The 20,455-nt window shown below is 46.9% G+C and overlaps 2 protein-coding genes across 2 annotated transcripts in view; one reads left to right on the forward strand and one right to left on the reverse strand.

The window, feature by feature from the left end:
• Window positions 1-15,195, reverse strand: part of LOC139405807 (histone-lysine N-methyltransferase ASH1L-like) — a 30,142-nt gene extending 14,947 nt beyond the window's left edge. Inside the window, 3 exon segments of the mRNA XM_071148236.1 lie at window positions 2-2,899; window positions 4,693-5,377; window positions 14,958-15,195. Coding sequence (XP_071004337.1) covers window positions 2-2,899; window positions 4,693-5,244 — 3,450 coding nt within the window. The 5' untranslated portion in view covers window positions 5,245-5,377; window positions 14,958-15,195.
• Window positions 15,196-17,234: 2,039 nt separating this feature from the next.
• Window positions 17,235-20,455, forward strand: part of LOC139388338 (small ribosomal subunit protein mS29-like) — a 21,672-nt gene continuing 18,451 nt past the window's right edge. Inside the window, exon 1 of the mRNA XM_071134954.1 lies at window positions 17,235-17,297. Within this exon, the coding sequence (XP_070991055.1) occupies window positions 17,235-17,297 (63 nt within the window). The remainder of the gene's footprint in view (window positions 17,298-20,455) is intronic.

A 20,455-nucleotide genomic window follows, 5' to 3' on the forward strand; every position in this document is an offset into this window, starting at 1 on the left:
GGGGGGGTGAGGCTGACACTCTGATGGGTGAGGGTACAGGAGGGGGGTGTTCTAGTAACATGGAGGGTGAGGGTTGTCTCTGACCCTTCAGGTTGACCCCTAAACCTGTCCGGAACACTGACCGGGTGACATCTGAGGTCATTCCCATGGTTACACCCCCTCTCCCTCGCCCCCTCCTCTCCCCCCTCTCTGAGATAGTGTTGTGGTCCATTCCAATCACACTATCACTAGGCAACATCTCCTTGCTGTGTGATTTACTGATAGGTGAGGGTGTGGCCTCTTTCAGGTATGTGGGGAAGACAGGCAGATGGGGGTAAAGAGGGTGAGGAAGAGGAGGAGAAGAGAGTCTGCTGGAGGGATGGTGGAAGAGGGGATGTCGTCCCTGACCTGGAGAACTCCTCTTTAGGGAGGGAGAGAGGGATGAGCAGGAGGAGAAGGAGGAGGAGAGAGGACGTGGCGATGCACAGGAGGAGGAGGGTGAGGGGAGGGAGAAGGTGTGGGGGAGAAAGAGGGAGGGAGTAGGTTCTGTGCAGCCTCCATCACTGTAAGGGCTCTGGGCTCCACTGGAGTGGGTGAGAGATGGGGAGGGGAATGGGTGAGAGAGGGGAGGATGGGCCTGGGGAGAGGAGAAGAGAGAGGAACTAGAGAGACTGGTGAACAGTGTGGACTGAGAGGCAGGGTTGGAGTTAGCTGGAGCTTTGGGTTTGCGTCCTCTCCTCTTCCCCATGTAGATGGTCCCCCTCTTACTCACGTTGATCTGGGGACCTAGTTTACCCCCAAAGGAGGAGGACAGGGAGGGTGCTGTGGCCGACCCACACACCCCTCCTGCACACCCACGAGAGTTCTCTCTACCTCCCTCTCTTCCTCTCCCCTCCTTCCCCCCTCCACACCCAGAAAGCATTTCCCTGAGTAGCCTCCTCTTCTTCCTCCTCTTCATCTCTCCTATGATGCTCCTCATCCTCAGCTTCCTGTTCCCCTTTTCAGAGGGGAAGTCTTTACCCCCCTCCTCACCTCCAGAGGGGGTCAGTGTACCCCTGTTCTGGTCCTGGGGAGTCTGTTTGGGGAGGAGGGGGGAGGGGGGCAGCCGTTTGGGGCGACCTCGTTTCCTGGGCGTGGGGTTGGGGCTAGAGGGATTGGTGAGGGTGGGACTGTGATCCAGCACTGGGTTGAGCACATGGGGGTCCGGAGTCTCATCATGCCCATGAGGGAGCATCTCAGCTTGGGTAGGTTTAGGGGAGTGTCTGGGTTGGGGTTCGTCCAAGCTCGAGGTTTGGGATTTGGGGCGACCCCTTTTTCTGGCCTGAGAGACAAGACGGCCAGGTCCAGGTGAAGGGCTAGGGTCAGAGGTCAACAGGTGAGACTGGGTAGGGGATGGGGATCGCCCTGCTGGTCTGGGTCTCACAGGGGTGGAGGTAGAAGGGGAGAGGGAGGACGGACTGGAGGGTGGGGGAACGGAGGGGGCTAGGCATGACTCAGCTGACCGAAGGTTGGGTGAGTTGGTAGTTGTGGGTGTCTTGGGGGTAGTGGGGGATGTCTGGGGGGTAGTGGGGGTCTGTGGGGCAACTAAGGGGGCATCTTGGTGGCCATCTGGGTTCTCTGCCAGTCTCTGTGCCCGGTTCACCAGCCTGGTCCAGCTTGGCCGTCGGGTTTTACGCTTCTTCAGCGGACGGCTGTCCTGCTCTCGGGGGGAGGTAGGAGGAGAGGAAGAGTGGACAGAGAGAGGGGGAGGAGGGAGGGAAGTGAGGGGAGAGGAGGCAGTGGATGGGTTGGAGGGAGAGACAGTGGGTCTTGAGGGGGCACCAATATCATCTGATTCCCATGTTCCGCTGGTCAGGTCTGGGCTGGGTGTACCTGTCTTCCTGCTCTGAACCTCAGACATCTGACACTTTGTAGAAGAGGGCGATTTATTCATCCTCAAGTCTCTGGGCTTCTCTCTTTCCTTGTCCTCGTCCCCATTTCTCTCCTCCTTCCCCATCATATCCCTCCCGCTCTCATCCATCCCAGTTCCCTCCTTCCCTCTCTCATCTCTGTCCATCTTTGGACTCTCATTCCTCCCTCTGTCCTCCTTCCCTCTCCCCTTCTCCCCTCTCTTACCCTTCCCTTTCTCACCCCTCACTTTGTCATCTTTCTCCTCCTTCCCTCTCCCCTTCTCCCCTCTCTTACCCTTTCCTTTCTCACCCCTCGCTTTGTCATCTTTCTCCTCCTTCCCTCTCCCCTTCTCCCCTCTCTTACCCTTTCCTTTCTCATCCCTCACTTTGTCATCTTTCTCCTCCTTCCCTCTCCCCTTCTCCCCTCTCTTACCCTTCCCTTTCTCCTCCCTCACTTTGTCATCTTTCTCCTCCTTCCCTCTCTCATTTCCCACAGAGGACGGTAGTAATGGTCCCCTGCTCAGGCTGGTGAGGGAGGCAGCAGGACTCAGTCTCCCATCAGCCACTGGGGCTCCTCTCTGGTCTGGAAGTAGGGTTGTGAATGGAGGTGGTGTAGGAGGGCAGCTGAAGCCTGTAGTCCTGTCCTGGGCTGCAAGGTCAGCCTGATGGGGGCTGGAGGCTGGAGGTCTTGTTGTTGAGTTCACGTTAGTGGGGGCGGCTGAGGAAGAACAGTTCTGTTTGCGACCTTTGACCTTTGTGAGTCTGGTAGGATGGCAGGTGACTGTAGGTACTCCCCCATTTAGCATACCTCCATCACCCTTAACACCTGCCTCACTGCTAGGGTCCTTTACCAAGGGGGAATGGGGTGATGAGGGAGGGGGGGAATGGGGGGATGAAGCTGTGGGGTCAGAGGCGATTGCCTGGTTCATTTGGGCAGGTGAAGGTAGTTTGCTGTGGGCATCAGGTGGGTCAGGGTGCCATGGTTTCTCCGTTAGGGTGTCTGACTTCTTATAGCCCAGGTTCACAGGGACCTGCTGGGATGAAAACATGGTTATAAACACATTGTTATCAGATCAGATTGGTAATTTATTATGTCATCTATCAGAAAAGATCTAGGTAATTTACAGGTAAGGATTTTAATATAATCCAAAATATTTGAAATAAATATTTCTTCAAAAGAATCCCGGTTAGACCTATGATAGAGTTCTGTTAATGTATTACAAAATGGCTATTTTCTAATAATTTACAGCATTGTGCCCTTGCTAACAAGGAAGTAGAGGTATGTAAATGTACTGTGTTTCAGAGCTGCATAGTTAATTAGTGGGTCAGAGAGAGGACAGGGAGAGGAAAGAGAAAGAGGGAGGGAAAAGGAGAGCAAACAAGAGAGAGAAACAGTAAGGGTGGGGTGCTGGTTCAAGCCTGTTGGAAGACAGCTAAAGGACACAATGACAAAGAGAGAGAAACAGTAAGGGTGGGGTGCTGGTTCAAGCCTGTTGGAAGACAGCTAAAGGACACAATGACAAAGAGAGAGAAACAGTAAGGGTGGGGTGCTGGTTCAAGCCTGTTGGAAGACAGCTAAAGGACACAATGACAAAGAGAGAGAAACAGTAAGGGTGGGGTGCTGGTTCAAGCCTGTTGGAAGACAGCTAAAGGACACAATGACAAAGAGAGAGAAACAGTAAGGGTGGGGTGCTGGTGCAAGCCTGTTGGAAGACCGCTAAAGGACACAATGACAAAGAGAGAGAAACAGTAAGGGTGGGGTGCTGGTTCAAGCCTGTTGGAAGACAGCTAAAGGACACAATGACAAAGAGAGAGAAACAGTAAGGGTGGGGTGCTGGTGCAAGCCTGTTGGAAGACAGCTAAAGGACACAATGACAAAGAGAGATAAACAATAAGGATGGGGTGCTGGTGCAAGCCTGTTGGAAGACAGCTAAAGGACACAATGACAAAGAGAGAGAAACAGTAAGAGACAGAAAGAGAGGAAGAGAGAGAGCGTGAGAGGAAGAGAGAGAGAGGAAAAGAGAGAGAGAGCGTGAGAGAAGAAGAGAGAGCGAGAGAAAGAGAGAAATTAGGACACATGGGAGGAGAGAAGCTGAGGTGATGGAGACTGAAATGAGGTTGACCCGGCAAGAGGAGAAATTGAGCGATCGAGAAAGAGAGAGAGAGGTGGAGAGAAAGAGAAATGAGAGCAGGTAGAGAAAAGAGGGGAGGTAAAAATAGACAGAGAGAAAGAGACAGGGTAGAGAGAGAACTAGAAGGCAGCTGTGCTATTGGTAGCTATAAATGGCCACGAATAGAGATGAGGAGGCTTGACATTTCATGCTTGTCCTGTAATTTGGGAGCTGCGCTGTTGCAGCCTGACTGGTGTTTGCAGCTAAAGCAATAATCTACTCTCTGGGGTGGGTGATTGTCATAAGAGCTGATGGACCAATGTCTGGATCAGCTGCTAATAGTTGCTGTGCTGTGTGACTATTAATAGTCCTGTTCTCTATATTCTAATGCACCACTGCTGCTGCTGTTTAATCACTCACTTGACCTTATTATTATTAGAAACCATTAGAAACCACTGAGTGTTCTGGACCGGATAACACGCCTGGATGAATAGGAAACACACATACTGAACACTAATGCATATCATGCACAAGCCTACATAAATGTGTAATAATATAGAATTGTGTCAAATGTGAATAGTTCTTCCCACTGGAGAGATTTGTAGGGGACCCGGTATATAAAGCAGAACTGAAGAACTAGTCAATGTAATAAATAAGTAGTAACTGGTTAAAAAGGCAGGTATTCCGTGAGGTGGAGGTGGTTCTCTTCCTACCTGTTTGGCTGGCGCAGTCTGAGGGTTGGCTGGGCTGGGAGGGGTGGTTGTAGGGGCTGATGATGATGATGATGAAGACGGAGGCAGGGAGGAGTGTATCTTCCTGGTCTGGGTGGTGCTGGGGTCTGACCCCTGGTTCTGCTCTCCGTCCCCCTCCTCCTGAGGACGGTTCCCCTGCCCACTCCCCCCTACCTCCTGACTCCCCCTCCCAGGCCTCTGGTACGTCCTGATGGTGGGTTTACACTCGTAGCCCTCCAGGGTCCTGGGGGGTTTCTTGGTGCGTTTGGCCGTTTGGACTCCGATCCTCAGCCTCACATTGCCCTCAGTGCAGCTCCTCTCTCTGCCTGGGAATGGGAGCTGTCTCTGCCCTGCAGCACCACAGCACCCCTCAATGAGCACCTCCAGTACTGCACCACCTCCTTCCTTCTCTGTCCTCTTCCTCGTCCCACCGCCTACCTCTTTCTCTGGGTACTGATGTGGTGGCGCTGTGGGGAGGAGAGGCAGTGAGGATGGTGGAGGTAGAGATGGGCCCCCCTTCGCTCTCTGGTCCATCAGAGATGTGAGGGGGGCAGCACCCAGGGTGGAAGGGAACAGGTATTGTCCAGAGATTAAATATCAAAAGGCTTTCTTGACCCAACTGTCCAGCGCTTTGTCCCTCTCTGTCTGTCAGTCAGTCAGACTTGAACTGAGAAGGATGGAGTGAAAGAGAGAAACAGACAGAGAAAGAGGTCATTTCACTGACATCAGACAGTAGTAGCAGCAATACAACAACAACAACAGAAGTCTCTGTCAGCTTTACTGAAAAACAACCGAGTGACAATCCAAATGTAAAGTACTTTACAAGAAGGTGAAAACACAGAAACTATACTGCCTCTATGGCGCTTACTATAATGCTTATAACAGACGACAAAAGACACCAGCTAAATGTCAGCTTACAAGTAGGCTATGTCCTGTTCTCCACTGCAGCTGACCACAGCATCACCCAGCCTGGCAACCCGACACTCTACTAAATCCTACAACTGGAGTCAGCTCCCTCTCTTTCCTCCGCTCTCTCCGTCCAAAGTCCTGAAGAAAATGCTCAAACACAATTTCCCTAGCCGCGTGTGTATGGTGTGTGTGTGTGTGGTGTACGTGTATGTGTGTGTGTGGTGTACGTGTGTGTGTGTGTGTGTGTGGTGTACGTGTGTGTGTGTGTGTGTGTGTGTGTGTGTGTGTGTGTGTGTGTGTGTGTGTGTGTGTGTCGTATGAAGCAGATGGCAGTAAAGTCACTCAGGAGATGATTCAGATGATGACCTCACTGATGACCTCACTGAACGGAACCCCAGGGGACCAATCATACTCAGCAGAGCAGCCCTTTCCAAGAATGCCTGCACTTACTGGAAAACTCTTTTCAAATCGTTTAAAAAGGTATCATTCCTTCCTTCCTTCCTCTTTCTTTCTTTCGTTCGTGAAGGGATCACAGATCTAAGGGCTCATGCTCGATACCAACTTCTACTTCCCTCCACACTATAATCCTACTACCTTTCCCTCCCTCCCTCCCTCCCCTCTACTGTACTCCACCTTTCTCTCTTTTCTCTCCAACCTTCTGTTTCATGTCTGTCAGCAACCCTTTGCAACTCTCTCTCTCTTTCTGAACAGACCACACAGTAAAACGGTCAACCCAGCACCAGGCACCGTATCCATGTTAATGAAAACCATATTTCCTCCCCCTCTTCTCTTCAGTCTGTTTCTCCTCTTCAACCTCAAGCCTTCCATTCACATCCTCCAGAACTTTCCCCTCCTCCTCTCTCAGTAGTGGTGTAACACAAATTCGAAGGAACGGGCAAAACGTATTTTTGGAAACGAGTGTAAATTCCTCCCCCTCCCCTGGTTTCCTCTAAGTCAAGTAAGCTTTTCATTGACCCCATTGTAAATGGACTTTTAATGTGATGCTATGGCAAGTAACACACCCAACAATAACGTTCCCCTGAACAGCCATAGTTTACTCTCTGTCTCCCTCTCTCTCCGTCTCCCTCTCTCCGTCTGTCTCTCCGTCTCCCTCTCTCTGTCTCCATCTCTCTCCGTCTCCATCTCTCCGTCTCCCTCTCTCCGTCTCTGTCTCTCCGTCTCCCTCTCTCTGTCTCCATCTCTCTGTCTCTCTGTCTCCCTCTCTCTGTCTGCCTCTCTCTGTCTGTCTGTCTCTCTGTCTCCCCCTCTCTGTCTCCCTCTCTCTGTCTGTCTGCCTCTCTCTGTCTCCCCCTCTCTGTCTCCCTCTCTCTGTCTCCCTCTCTCTGTCTCCCTCTCTCTGTCTCTCCCCCCCTCTCTCTGTCTCCCCCTCTCTCTGTCTCCCCCTCTCTGTCTGTCTCCCCCCTCTCTGTCTGTCTCCCCCCTCTCTGTCTGTCTCCCCCCCTCTCTGTCTCCCCCCCTCTCTGTCTCCACCTCTCTGTCTCCACCTCCCTCTGTCTCCACCTCCCTCTGTCTCCGTCTCCCTCTGTCTCCGTCTCCCTCTGTCTCCCTCTCTCCGTCTCCCTCTCTCTGTCTCCCCCTCTCTCTCTGTCTCCGTCTCCCCCTCTCTCTCTGTCTCCCTCTCTCCCTCTCTATCTGTCTCCGTCTCCCTCTCTGTCTCCACCTCTCTGTCTCCCCCTCTCTGTCTCTCTCTGTCTCCCTCTCTCTGTCTCCCCCTCTCTCTCTGTCTCCGTCTCCCCCTCTCTCATCTGTCTCCCTCTCTCCCTCTCCATCTGTCGCCGTCTCCCTCTCTCAGTCTCCCCCTCTCTGTCTCCCCCTCTGTCTCTCTCTCTTTCTGTCTTCATCTCTCTTTCTCCGTCTCCCCCTCTGTCTCCGTCTCTCTGACTCCCTCTCTCTGTCTCTCTGTCTCCCCCGCTCTGTCTCCGTCTCTCTGTCTACCTTTCTCCTCCACCCTCTGTCTCTCCCACTCTCTCTCCCTCTCTCTGTCTCCCACTCTCTCTCCCTCTCTCTGTCTCCCACTCTCTGTCTCTGTCTCCCGCTCTGTCTCTCTGTCTCCCTCTCTCTCTCTCTCTCTCTGTCTCCCGCTCTGTCTCTCTGTCTCCCTCTCTCTCTCTCTCTCTCTGTCTCCCTCTCTCTGTCTCCCTGTCTCCGTCTCCCTCTGTCTCCGTCTCCCTCTCTGTCTGCCTCTCTCCATCTGTCTCCGTCTCCCTCTGTCTCCGTCTCCCTCTGTCTCTCCGTCTCCCTCTCCGTCTCCCTCTGTCTCTCCGTCTCCCTCTCTCTGTCGCCGTCTCCCTCTCTCTGTCTCCCTCTCTCTCCGTCTCCCTCTGTCTCTCTGTCTTTCAGTCTCTCTGTCTCCGTCTCTCTGTCTCCGTCTCTGTCTCCCTCTGTCTCCGTCTCCCTCTTTGTCTCCGTCTCCCTGTCTCCCTCTCTCTGTCTCCGTCTCTGTCTCCCTCTCTCTGTCTCCCTCTCTCTGTCTCCCCCTCTCTGTCTCCGTCTCCGTCTCTCTGTCTCCCTATGTCTCCGTCTCCCTCTCTTTGTCTCCCTCTCTTTGTCTCCCTCTCTCTCCGTCTCCCTCTCTCTGTCTCCCTCTCTCTGTCTCCGTCTCCCTCTTTGTCTCCCTCTCTCTGACTCCCTCTCTTTGTCTCCGTCTCCCTCTCTTTGTCGCCGTCTCTCTGTCTCCGTCTCCCTCTCTCCGTCTCTCTGTCTCAGTCTCCCTCTCTCTGTCTCCCTCTCTCTGTCTCCGTCTCCCTCTTTGTCTCCCTCTCTCTGACTCCCTCTCTTTGTCTCCGTCTCTCTGTCTCCGTCTCCCTCTCTTTGTCTTCGTCTCTCTGTCTCCCTCTCTCTCTGTCTCCTTCTCTGTCTCCTTCTCTGTCTCCGTCTCCCTCTCTCTGTCTCCCCCTCTCTGTCTCCGTCTCCGTCTCCCTCTTTGTCTCCCTCTCTCTGACTCCCTCTCTTTGTCTCCGTCTCTCTGTCTCCGTCTCTTTGTCTCCGTCTCTCTGTCTCCCTCTCTCTCTGTCTCCTTCTCTGTCTCCTTCTCTGTCTCCGTCTCCCTCTCTCTGTCTCCCCCTCCCTGTCTCCGTCTCTCTGTCTCCGTCTCCCTCTCTCTGTCTCCTTCTCTTTGTCTCCGTCTCTCTGTCTCCCTCTCTCTCCGTCTCTCTGTCTCCGTCTCCCTCTTTGTCTCCCTCTCTCTGTCTCCATCTCCCTCTCTTTGTCTCCCTCTCTCTCTGTCTCCGTCTCACTGTCTCTGACACCCTCTCTGTCTCCGTCTCCCTCTCTCTGTCTCCGTCTCTCTGTCTCCGTCTCTCTGTCTCCGTCTCTCTCTATGTGTCTCCCTCTCTGTGTATGTCTCCCTCTCTGTGTCTGTCTCCCTCTCTCTCTCTGTCTCCCACTCTCCGTCTCTCTGTCTCCCTCTCTGTGTCTCCGTCTCTCTGTCTCCATCTCCCTCTCTGTGTCTGTCTCCCTCTCTCCGTCTCCCTCTCTCCGTCTCCCTCTATCCGTCTCTCTGTCTCCCACTCTCCGTCTCTCCGTCTCCCTCTCTGTGTCTCCGTCTCCCTCTCTCTGCCTCCCTCTCTCTGTCTGCCTCCCTCTCTCCGTCTCCCTCTCTCTGCCTCCCTCTCTCTGTCTGCCTCCCTCTCTCCGTCTCCCTGTCTCCGTCTCCCTCTGTCTCCGTCTCCCTCTGTCTCCCTCTGTCTCCCTCTCTGTGTCTCCCTCTCTGTGTCTCCCTCTCTGTGTCTCCCTCTCTGTGTCTCACACATACACACTTGCTCTGTAGTCTGTGCTGACCAATACACGGCAAAACAACCACCATCTCCTATAACTCTTTCGCTATCATCCCCTCTGTCTCATTCCCATATGTCTCATTCCTCCCTCTCTCTGTCTCCGTCTCTCTGTCTCATTCCCTTATGTCTCATTCCTCCCTCTCTCTGTCTCATTCCCCTATGTCTCATTCCTCCCTCTCTGTCTCCCTCTCTCTGTCTCATTCCCATATGTCTCATTCCTCCCTCTCTCTCTCGATACTCTTAATTTACTAATAAAACACACCCTGTTGTACATTCTTTACTCTCTATGGAGAGCCTCTTATGAAACAACTCATCTGTCTCTCAACAGTGCCTTGTCCTTCTCCTCTGAAGAGGCTTCCAGTCAGACCATATTATCATATATAGCTCAGTATCTCTCTGACTACTGGTCACCTCTACAGTGACCACAACTGTGGCCTGACCTAGATAGATAGACAGACACAGACAGACACACAGAGACAGACACAGACACAGACACAGACACAGACACAGACACAGACACAGACACAGAGAGAGAGAGAATACATATTGTGGAAGTCACAGTGACATGAAGACATGGTGAGATAGAGGACAGTATAGTACAGTATACTACAGTACAATATAGTTTAGCCCTGTTTGTCAATACAATGTCAAGTTGGCTAGATTGAGTGACAGGTTGAAATACCTTTAATTTTCAGAATATGGTATTATATAATAGACAACATTATGTGTTTAGATAACACAAGTACAAGTGCCATGAGTCAACAAGCAGGCCCACACGTAGCCTATATGTAGATAGACTGAGGAAAGAGGTGTGGCCAATACATACTGCACAGAAAAAAAGCTCATCGTATTATTCACTATGACTAAATATGAATGTTATGACCCTCAGTCCTATAAACAACCTGTCTGTCTGTTCCAAGGAAGTGTCTGTCGTGATAACTAACCAGCAGTCAACGCTATCTCAACATTAAAAGTAGACTCAGCGATACGACATAGATGCAGAAAGTAAACAGCATAGTGAGTCAATTTTCGCAACAACTACTGTAATTGAGCATTGGCTCAACTTTTCTGTTTCGATGCCCTGGCTACTACTCTGTGAACAGTGTGAAGCGAACCCCTGCACATGCGCAGATACTTTGTGTGACTGAGTGAGTGAAGTCTTGCATCTTGCTCTTCTCCTTATCTCCGGTGCTGATTGTGGCAAAGTCATTTCGCTCAGTCTGCCTTTAAGTAGCGGGTCTACAGCTATTGCAGATGTCAGAGTGATGGATAGACTTGACACTATTATCATTGTGATCCTCAGCACTCAACAAGCAGTGGGTTAAACCATTGTAATGGCCCTCTCATATCCAACTATCTCCATCAGACTGTCACTGTTATCAGCCATAACTACTAGTACATTAGCATCTCTATGACAACACACTACTGACAGAGCATCCCATTATACGCTATATATACAAAGGTATGTGGACACCCCTTCAAATGTGGGGATTCGGCTATTTCAGCCACATCCGTTGCTGACAGGTGTATAAAATTGCGCACACAGCCATGCAATCTCCACAGACAAACATTGTCAGTAGAATGGCCTTACTGAAGAGCTCAGTGACTTTCAACGTGGCACCGTCATAGGATGCCACTTTTCCATCAAGTCAATTCATAAAATTTCTGCCCTGCTCGAGCTGCCCTGGTCAACTGTAAGTGCTGTTATTGTAAAATGGAAACATCTAGGGGCAACCACAAAGTGGTAGGCCACACAAGTTGACAGAATGGGATCCCGAGTGCTGAAGCGTGTAGCACATCGTCTGTCCTCAGCTGCAGCGCTCACTACCGAGTTCCAAACTGCCTCTGAAAGCAACGTCAACACAATAACTGTTGGTCAGGAGCTTCTTTAAATGGGTTTCCCTGGCCGAGCAGCCAAACACAAGCTGAGCAACCAAACACAAGTGGTGTCCATACAGAAATGGTTTGTCGAGATCGGTGTGGAAGAACTTGACTGGCCTGCACAGAGCCCTGACCTCAACTCCATCGAACACCTTTGGGATGAATTGGAACGCAGACTGCGAGCCAGTCCTAATCGCCCAACATCAGTGCTCGACCTCATTAATGATCTTTTGGCTGAATGGAAGCAAGTCCCAGCAGCAATGTTCCAACATCTAGCCCTTCCTATGCTGGTTTGTACTTGGGTAAATGACTTCATTTTGGATCCTTCTAATAACCATTTCTTTGACCGGATTATGTGGTGGGGACGCTATATTGATGATGTTTGCCTGTTTTGGTCCGGCTCAGAAGATGAACTTATTTCCTTCCACCAATACCTTAACAACATTAACCCTAACATCAAACTAACTATGGAGTACAGCAAGGATAACATTCATTAACCCTAACATCAAACTAACTATGGAGTACAGCAAGGATAACATTCATTAACCCTCACATCAAACTAACTATGGAGTACAGCAAGGATAACATTCATTAACCCTAACATCAAACTAACTATGGAGTACAGCAAGGATAACGTTCATTAACCCTCACATCAAACTAACTATGGAGTACAGCAAGGATAACATTCATCAACCCTAACATCAAACTAACTATGGAGTACAGCAAGGATAACGTTCATTAACCCTAACATCAAACTAACTATGGAGTACAGCAAGGATAACGTTCATTAACCCTCACATCAAACTAACTATGGAGTACAGCAAGGATAACATTCATCAACCCTAACATCAAACCAACTATGGAGTACAGCAAGGATAACGTTCATTAACCCTCACATCAAACTAACTATGGAGTACAGCAAGGATAACATTCATCAACCCTAACATCAAACTAACTATGGAGTACAGCAAGGATAACGTTCATTAACCCTAACATCAAACTAACTATGGAGTACAGCAAGGATAACATTCATCAACCCTAACATCAAACCAACTATGGAGTACAGCAAGGATAACATTCATTTTTTGGACCTCGACATTAGTAAAAATGACAGCGGTTGTTTGCACACATCAATCTTTAGGAAGCCTACAGATGGGCATACCATTCTGAGGGCAGACAGCTCTCACCCCAGAAGGCTAAAAGAGAATATTCCATATGGCCAATTCCAAAGAGTCCGCAGAATTTGCGATCAGGAAACAGACCACAGTGTCAAATCTGCTGAATTGGAGAATCGCTTCTTGAATCGGGGCTACAGCGTTCAGGTCCTGAAAGATGCCACTATAAGGGCTGGATTACTTGACAGAGAGAACTTGTTGCGAAGGGGAGTGCCTCGTGATACATCAGAGAGAGTGTATTTTGTTACAAGATACAGCACTGAAGCAGAGAACATTAAAATAACCATTAAAAATAATTGGGGAATCATCCAAAGTGATACGCTACTACGCCAAGTCTTTCCTGAGCCACCAGTCATAAGCTTTAAGAGATGTCCTACCCTAAATGACAAATTAGTCCACAGCTATCTTCCGGGTGACTCTCAAAAAACGTGGCTTGACCACAAACCCAAGGGTTCTTTTAAATGTAACCATTGCAACAGAAGAAAAATATTAAAATATTGCACAGAAGAAATATTTTGTTGACACAGCTTCCAAAATGGAGTATTACGTCAAGCATTTCATTAACTGTAAAACCACTCATGTCATCTATAGATTGGAATGTCCACAGTGCAAGGTGTTCTACATTGGACGGACAAAGAGACGCCTTCAAGACCGCTTAGCGGAACACAAGTACGCCATACTTGTAGGCAATGAAGACTACCCCATGGCAAGGCACTACAAGTCCCTACACCATGGCAAGGTACTACAAGTCCCTACACCATGGGAACCCTGCCTCCCTACAGGCTATGGGTATTGATCATGTTCCGGCCTCTTTTAGAAAAGGGGACCGTCTTAAACAGTTAAACCAAAGGGAACGTCTTTGAATTTACAAACTACAGACCACTAAATACTCTGGTTTAAATGAATATATGGATTTCTCACCCTTCCTGTAGGGTCGTGATAGGTCCATTTGCTGTCATCTAGTGGACATTTTGTTTAGACGGTTGTTGTTCATGTTTTGCTGTGTTCTAGTGTACTATGGAATATATTGCTTTCTTATTCTTGACACTTCTCCCAGTCATATTTAAGGTTAGAACTACCTTTTAATGTTCTGATAATTCTAGCTTGGAGATGTATTTTTATGATAACATAGCTACAGTATTTCACTTTATAATGTGTATAGTATTGTTTACTAGATGTGTCCAATCAATTTTGTAACCACTCCCTCTTCAAATTAGGGCGAATTGGAAAAGCTGTTCAAAAGAGGACATTGTATTCCTTTTTTTTTGGTACTCCCTGATGAAGGCCATGCAGCCGAAACACATCGGATTTTAAAAACTTTGTTTCTATTGAACATGCCATACTAATAAAGGCATTTTAATTCTTTATATAAAGAGTGTCTTGGTCCTCCTTTCTTTTTGATGATCTAGTGAAAAGCCTTCCAGAAGGCTGTTATAGCAGCAAAGGGGGGTGGGGGAAGGGGTTGACCAGCTCCATATTAATGCCTATGATTTGGAATGAGATGTTCGACGAGGTGTCCATATACTTTTGGCCATGTAGTGTACATGATAGTGATCGGTTGAGATAGTATTGCAGTATACTAAGTGGTACCGCTACTTCATACAAGCTGATGAGACACACACAGAGAAAAGTTTGTGGTCATACATCCTTAAAAACATAGGTGCTGGGCTAATAAAGAACACTAGTAAAGAACAAGAAGGCCCTCACACTGTTAAAGCTCCCAATTCACAGCTTTATTGACAACGTTTCCATCTGAAACGGATCTTCGTCAGGTCAAACAAACAAACTGAGTGTTCACATCCCAAAATATGCACATTTCACCTCACATTCATTCACCTCGACCTCTTGGTCGGTGGGTCGTACATTGTGTACCCTGGTCGCTACACTGGCTGGCTGATCTAGAGCGGAGGGATGTCCAGTACCGGACTCACTTGTGTGCTCTACCCGCGTTCACGGTGTCACTGTCATGTCAACATTACGCACTAGTTAATTTTGCGAATGGCGATGCATCGTGTAAACTATGGTAGCTTGTAGGCATTACGCACAGTGCACACATAACGTAGGTGATGACATGACACGTGCTATTGTTGTTGTTGTCATTCATATAGCCTATTTCATAGAACATCTGCCAATAAAACATATAATTGCACAACGGCTTGAACCATTAAACTATTACATGTCTGTCAGTTATCACAATTCTCTATGGTGATAGTCTTTTTTGTGTGATGAGTCCATACCCCTTTCCTCGCCCTCATCTGTCCTCTGTCTGCCGTATAATACTTGTGTCAGCAACATTGGCTTAATAAATATTATCACAGTCAGTGCTGGGAAAATTCAACCCTGGTCCCACACCCCCCATAATAAATTATATGATAGATGCCATATTGTTGCAACGCTGTGATACAGCACGCTAGCATATACTTACTAACTAACATAACATGATGGTTTGATATGTTACAAAATTAGACAGATTCGTGCTACTTACCCAGCGTGCGCGTCCCAGAACTGCGTTTAGTCTACATTAGACAAGATAAGAGAGATTGGTGATACTGTCCTATCCTCTCGACAACCGTCAACAATCATGCACTGTATTTAGATATTGGTTTGGTTACATAACTAAAGTCGCTAGGCCTACTCCTCCTAGGAAACCCTACGCATAGGCTGGCTGGATACAGAAGAGAACAACATTTGCGCGGCGGTTTTCATAGCGCTCGGTTGAAGACACTACAGCAGCATTCTCCGTAGTAACTTGTCTCGACAGCTAGGTGGAGAGCTAGTTACAGTACTGCAGGCGAAGGCAACTAGATTCAGCCGCGGAGTCGATGGTTATGGGCCGGGACATCATTATAATAATGCTGCAAATTCACCACAACTAATACCAATAATAGATTGTATATTAAAAATAACAATCATTTCATACCTTGATTACATTGAGACATGTTTACATGCAAAATACGTCTCGTTTTTAATTTGTGGTATACTTGGGAACATGTTTCCTAAATTAAACAAATGCAGCTGAATTCCTTGTCATTTTAGATTTTTTTTTTTTTTTTTTTACATAAACAAAATCCTATGTTTTATTTTGTAATAAAAATGGTGGAGATGGGGTATCACTCGCGGGCCAGTTTTGTTTAGTTTATTTTGTAACTGTTTCTCAGCCAGACAGGAAAAGGGAAAGTTAGGCTACATAGTTCCCTTCAGACTGATCAGATCGTGCACTGTGCTCGAGAACGGTGAACGCCCCCCGCGAGGCTGCGTCATTCTGTGCCAAAACATTGTTGACAGCTAGGCTTTCTATTAGATTGCATCGTTGCGAGCTTCACTCGTAATAAATGATGAACACATACGCCAGCAATCTCTTAGCAAAGGCAACTTTCATTAGACAATCTATTCAGAAGCTGGATGTGCAGTTGGCCGAAATAATAAAATACCTCAACAGTTCAATGTGCATCTAAATGATTTTTAAAAGTAGCTAAAAACTTATGTTCACAAAATAGCCTAAATGATTTAGAAATACATAATGATATAAAAAAAAACTAACAAAATGGCGACGACATATCAAGCCTGGCTTTCTCTTGGTCATTCTTTCCCAAGCAGTTACCTGTTTGCATATCTGAATTCGTTCCTTGCGCTACCCGGGCACGGTTGAAGTTAGAGCGGACTGAAGCCCATTCACAAAACGGGGGCTTCTGAGCGGAAAGCGCCCGTAGTAGAAGCACTGAGTAGAAGGTTACAGCAGTCTCAAACAAGCTGAAAGCAACACACGGCACACTCTTTCAGGAGCTCCAAGAGGCGGGAGAGAAGGGAGGGAGAGAAGGGTGATTGATGTGCGCTATGGGAGATCCAGTAAGTAAGCCTATACAGCCAAAGCCTACTGTTTTTTTTTTATTGTTTAGAAATTGTATTTCATTTGAAAAATGATCTCTATCGAGCATTATTGTGGTTGAATGTCAAATATTAGGCCTAAGGCTATAATTATGTTTACTAACGAAAACAATATTTTTTTTTTAGTTTCATTCCCGCATACTCCACTTTGAAATTTATGGGACCATCTTGCATAGAATCATCCTGAGAATGTTTATAGAGGTTTTTCCCCCCTCCTGTCATAACCATTGCAAACCTATAGGCCTAAATCCTAGGTCCATTGACTTAAATCTATTTTAGGCCAACTATTCTCATCACCCACCATTCGGTTATCCAACTGTAGACTCTTATTTATTTTGTATATATAGATTATTATTTTTTTTAAAAAATCGGACTGGTTCTAAATAAGACCACCTAACTCAAAAAAAACTGTGGATGACATCTGGATTTGCGCAAACGATGCGCATATTTGAGCTCTCTACGTAACATCCTTCGTCTACAAACCAAAATGGCGACTACCACGGATTTAGCACCGTGACAGTTCGACCGAAATTGTGCAACTCTTCAGTGTTTTCAAAATAGACCTGAACCGTCTAAAACTACATGACCTTGCCTATTTGGATTTTCATTTGGATTTTAATGAATTAATTGGTTGGTAAATTGTTGTTGTGTACCTACAGTTGTTGTAGTCTTGCTGCAGTGTAACGTTACTGTAAAACAAGGATGCATGTTGCAGTGTCTTGCTAGCAGATATCTAGCTAGCTAATGCAAGGTTAGCTAGCTATTGAGCTTAGATTACATTGCTAGTCCTAATAACATAGTCATTATTTTACAGTGAAGGTCGCCCCTGCAATAGTACAGATGGCACCAGTGTAACTGTGTAAACTGACCTGGGTTTATGTACTTATTCATGTTCCAGACCATGGCCCTTCACAGACTATCCTTGAGATTACGACAAACGGTGAGTCCATGGTGCAAGATCCCATGACATTCATAGCTTTATTTATTCTATTTAACTAGGCAAGTCGGTTAAGAACAAATTCTTATTTACAATGACGGCCTACCAAAAAGGCAAAAAAGCTTCCCAAAGAGAGACTTAAGAAAACAACATAGCAAGGCAGCAACACATGACAAATCAATATGGTAGCAGCACAAAACATGGTACAAACATTTTTGGGCACAGACAACAGCACAAATTGGCAAGAAGGTAGAGAACAATACATCACACAAAGCAGCTACAACTGTCGGTAAGTGTCTGATTGATTAATAGAATGAAGAGAGCTTGAGGCTTGCACTAATACTATAGTCCCTTATTAGGTAATTAGGTAATTGTTATGTGCTGACTCAACTCTCATTTCCATTACACATAAGTCATTGGACGAAGGCATCTTCTGTATGGGGATGTTTAGTTAAGAGCCCCAACACTCAGTCTGAACATTAACCTGCATCACTTCCTTATCTTGCATATCAGCGAGAAACAATAAATAAAAAAATACAGTACCAGTCAAAAGTTTGGACACCTACTCATTCCAGGGTTTTTATTTTTACTATTTTCTAAATTGTAGAATAATGGTGACGACATCAAAACAATGAAAAGCTCAAAGCTCTGCACACTTGCCATTCTCTCAACCAGCTTCATGACATCGTCACCTGGAATGCATTTCAATCGAGAGGTATACCTTGGTAAGTTTATTTGTGGAATTTATTTCCTTAATGCATTTGAGCCAATCAGTTGTGTTGTGACAAGGCAGGGGTGGTATACTGAAGATAACCCTATTTGGTAAAAGACCAAGTTGAATTGCTGCAAAGAAACAACTGCTAAAGGACACCAATAAGAAGAGACTTGCTTTTGCCAAGAAACACGAGCAATGGACATTAGACTGGTAGAAATCTGTCCTTTTTGTCTGATGAGTCCAAATTTGAGATGTTTGGTTGCATCCGCCATGTCTTTGTGAGATGCACAGTAGGTGAACGGATGATCTCCGCATGTGTGGTGCTTTGCTGGTGACACTGTCAGTGATTGATTTCAAATTCAAGGCACACTTAACCAGCATGCCTACCACAGCATTCTGCAGCGATACGCCATCTCATCTGGCTTGGGCTTAGTGGGACTATCATTTGTTTTTTAACATGACAATGACCCAAAACCCCTTCAGGTTGTGTAAGGGCAATTTGACCAAGAAGGAGAGTGATGGAGTGCTGCATCAGATGACCTGGCCAAAACACAATCACCCGGCCTCAACCCAATTAAGATGGTTTGGGATGAGTTGGACCACAGAGTGAAGGAAAATCAGCCAACAAGTGCTCAGCATATGTGGGAACTCCTTCAAGACTGTTGGAAAAGCATTCTAGGTGAAGCTGTTTGAGAGAATGCCTAGTGTGCAAAGCTGTCATCAAGGCAAAGGATGGCTACTTTGAAGAATCTCAAATATAAAATGTAACACCTTTTTGGGTTGCTATATGATTCCATGTGTTATTTCATAGTTTTGATGTCTTCACTATCATTCTACAATGTAGAAAATAGTGAAAATAAAGAGCCTTGAATGAGTAATCGTGGCTAAACTCTTCACTTGTACTATATACAGTGGGGCAAAAAACTATTTCTAACTAGTCGGCCACCAATTGTGCAAGTTCTCCCACTTAAAAAGATGAGAGGCCTGTAATTTCCATCATATGTACACTTCAACTATGACAGACAAAATTAGAAGAAAAAAAATCCAGAAAATCACATTGTAGGATTTTTTATGAATTTATTTATAAATTATGGTGGAAAATAAGTATTTGGTCAATAACAAAAGTTTTTTAATACTTTGTTATATACCCTTTGTTGGCAATGACAGAGGTCAAAGGTTTTCTGTAAATCTTCACAAGGTTTTCACACACTGTTGCTTGTATTTTGGCCCATTCCTCCATGCAGATCTCCTCTAGAGCAGTGATGTTTTGGGGCTGTTGCTGGGCAACATGGACTTTTAACTCCCTCCAAAGATGTTCTATGGAGTTGAGATCTGGAGACTGGCTAGGCCACTCCAGGACCTTGAAATGCTTCTTACGAAGCCATTCTCTCGTTCCCGGGCGGTGTGTTTGGGATCATTGTCATGCTGAAAGACCCAGCCACGTTTCATCTTCAATGCCCTTGCTGATGGAAGGAGGTTTTCACTCAAAATCTCACGATACATGGCCCCATTCATTCTTTCCTTTACACGGATCAGTCGTCCTGGTCCCTTTGCAGAAAAACAGCCCCAAAGCATGATGTTTCCACCCCCATGCTTCACAGTAGGTATGGTGTTCTTTGGATGTAACTCAGCATTCTTTGTCCTCCAAACACAACGAGTTGAGTTTTTACCAAAAAGTTGTATTTTGGTTTCATCTGACCATATGACATTCTCCCAATCTTCTTCTGGATCATCCAAATGCTCTCTAGCAAACTTCAGACGGGCCTGGACATGTACTGGCTTAAGCGGGGGGGACACGTCTGGCACTGCAGGATTTGAGTCCCTGGTGGCGTAGTGTGTTACTGATGGTATGCTTTGTTACTTTGGTCCCAGCTCTCTGCAGGTCATTCACTAGGTCCCCCGTGCGGTTCTGGGATTTTTGCTCACCGTTCTTGTGATCATTTTGACCTCATGGGGTGAGATCTTGCGTGGAGCCCCAGATCGGGGGAGATTATCAGTGGTCTTGTATGTCTTCCATTTCCTAATAACTGCTCCCACAGTTGATTTCTTCAAACCAAGCTGCTTACCTATTGCAGATTCAGTCTTCCCAGCCTGGTGCAGGTCTACAATTTTGTTTCTGGTGTCCTTTGACAGCTCTTTGGTCTTGGCCATAGTGGAGTTTGGAGTGTGAGTGTTTGAGGTTGTGGACAGGTGTCTTTTATACTGATAACAAGTTCAAACAGTTGCCATTAATACAGGTAACGAGTGGAGGACAGAGGAGCCTCTTAAAGAAGAGGTTACAGGTCTGTGAGAGCCAGAAATCTTGCTTGTTTGTAGGTGACCAAATACTTATTTTCCACCATAATTTGCAAATAAATTCATTAAAAATCCATGGATGATAGCGGGGTGAACAGGCAGTGGCTCGAATGGTTGTTGTCCTTGATGATCTTTATGGCCTTCCTGTGAC

The sequence above is a fragment of the Oncorhynchus clarkii genome, chromosome 3, assembly GCF_045791955.1.
Source record: "Oncorhynchus clarkii lewisi isolate Uvic-CL-2024 chromosome 3, UVic_Ocla_1.0, whole genome shotgun sequence".
Taxonomy (NCBI): Eukaryota; Metazoa; Chordata; class Actinopteri; order Salmoniformes; family Salmonidae; genus Oncorhynchus; species Oncorhynchus clarkii.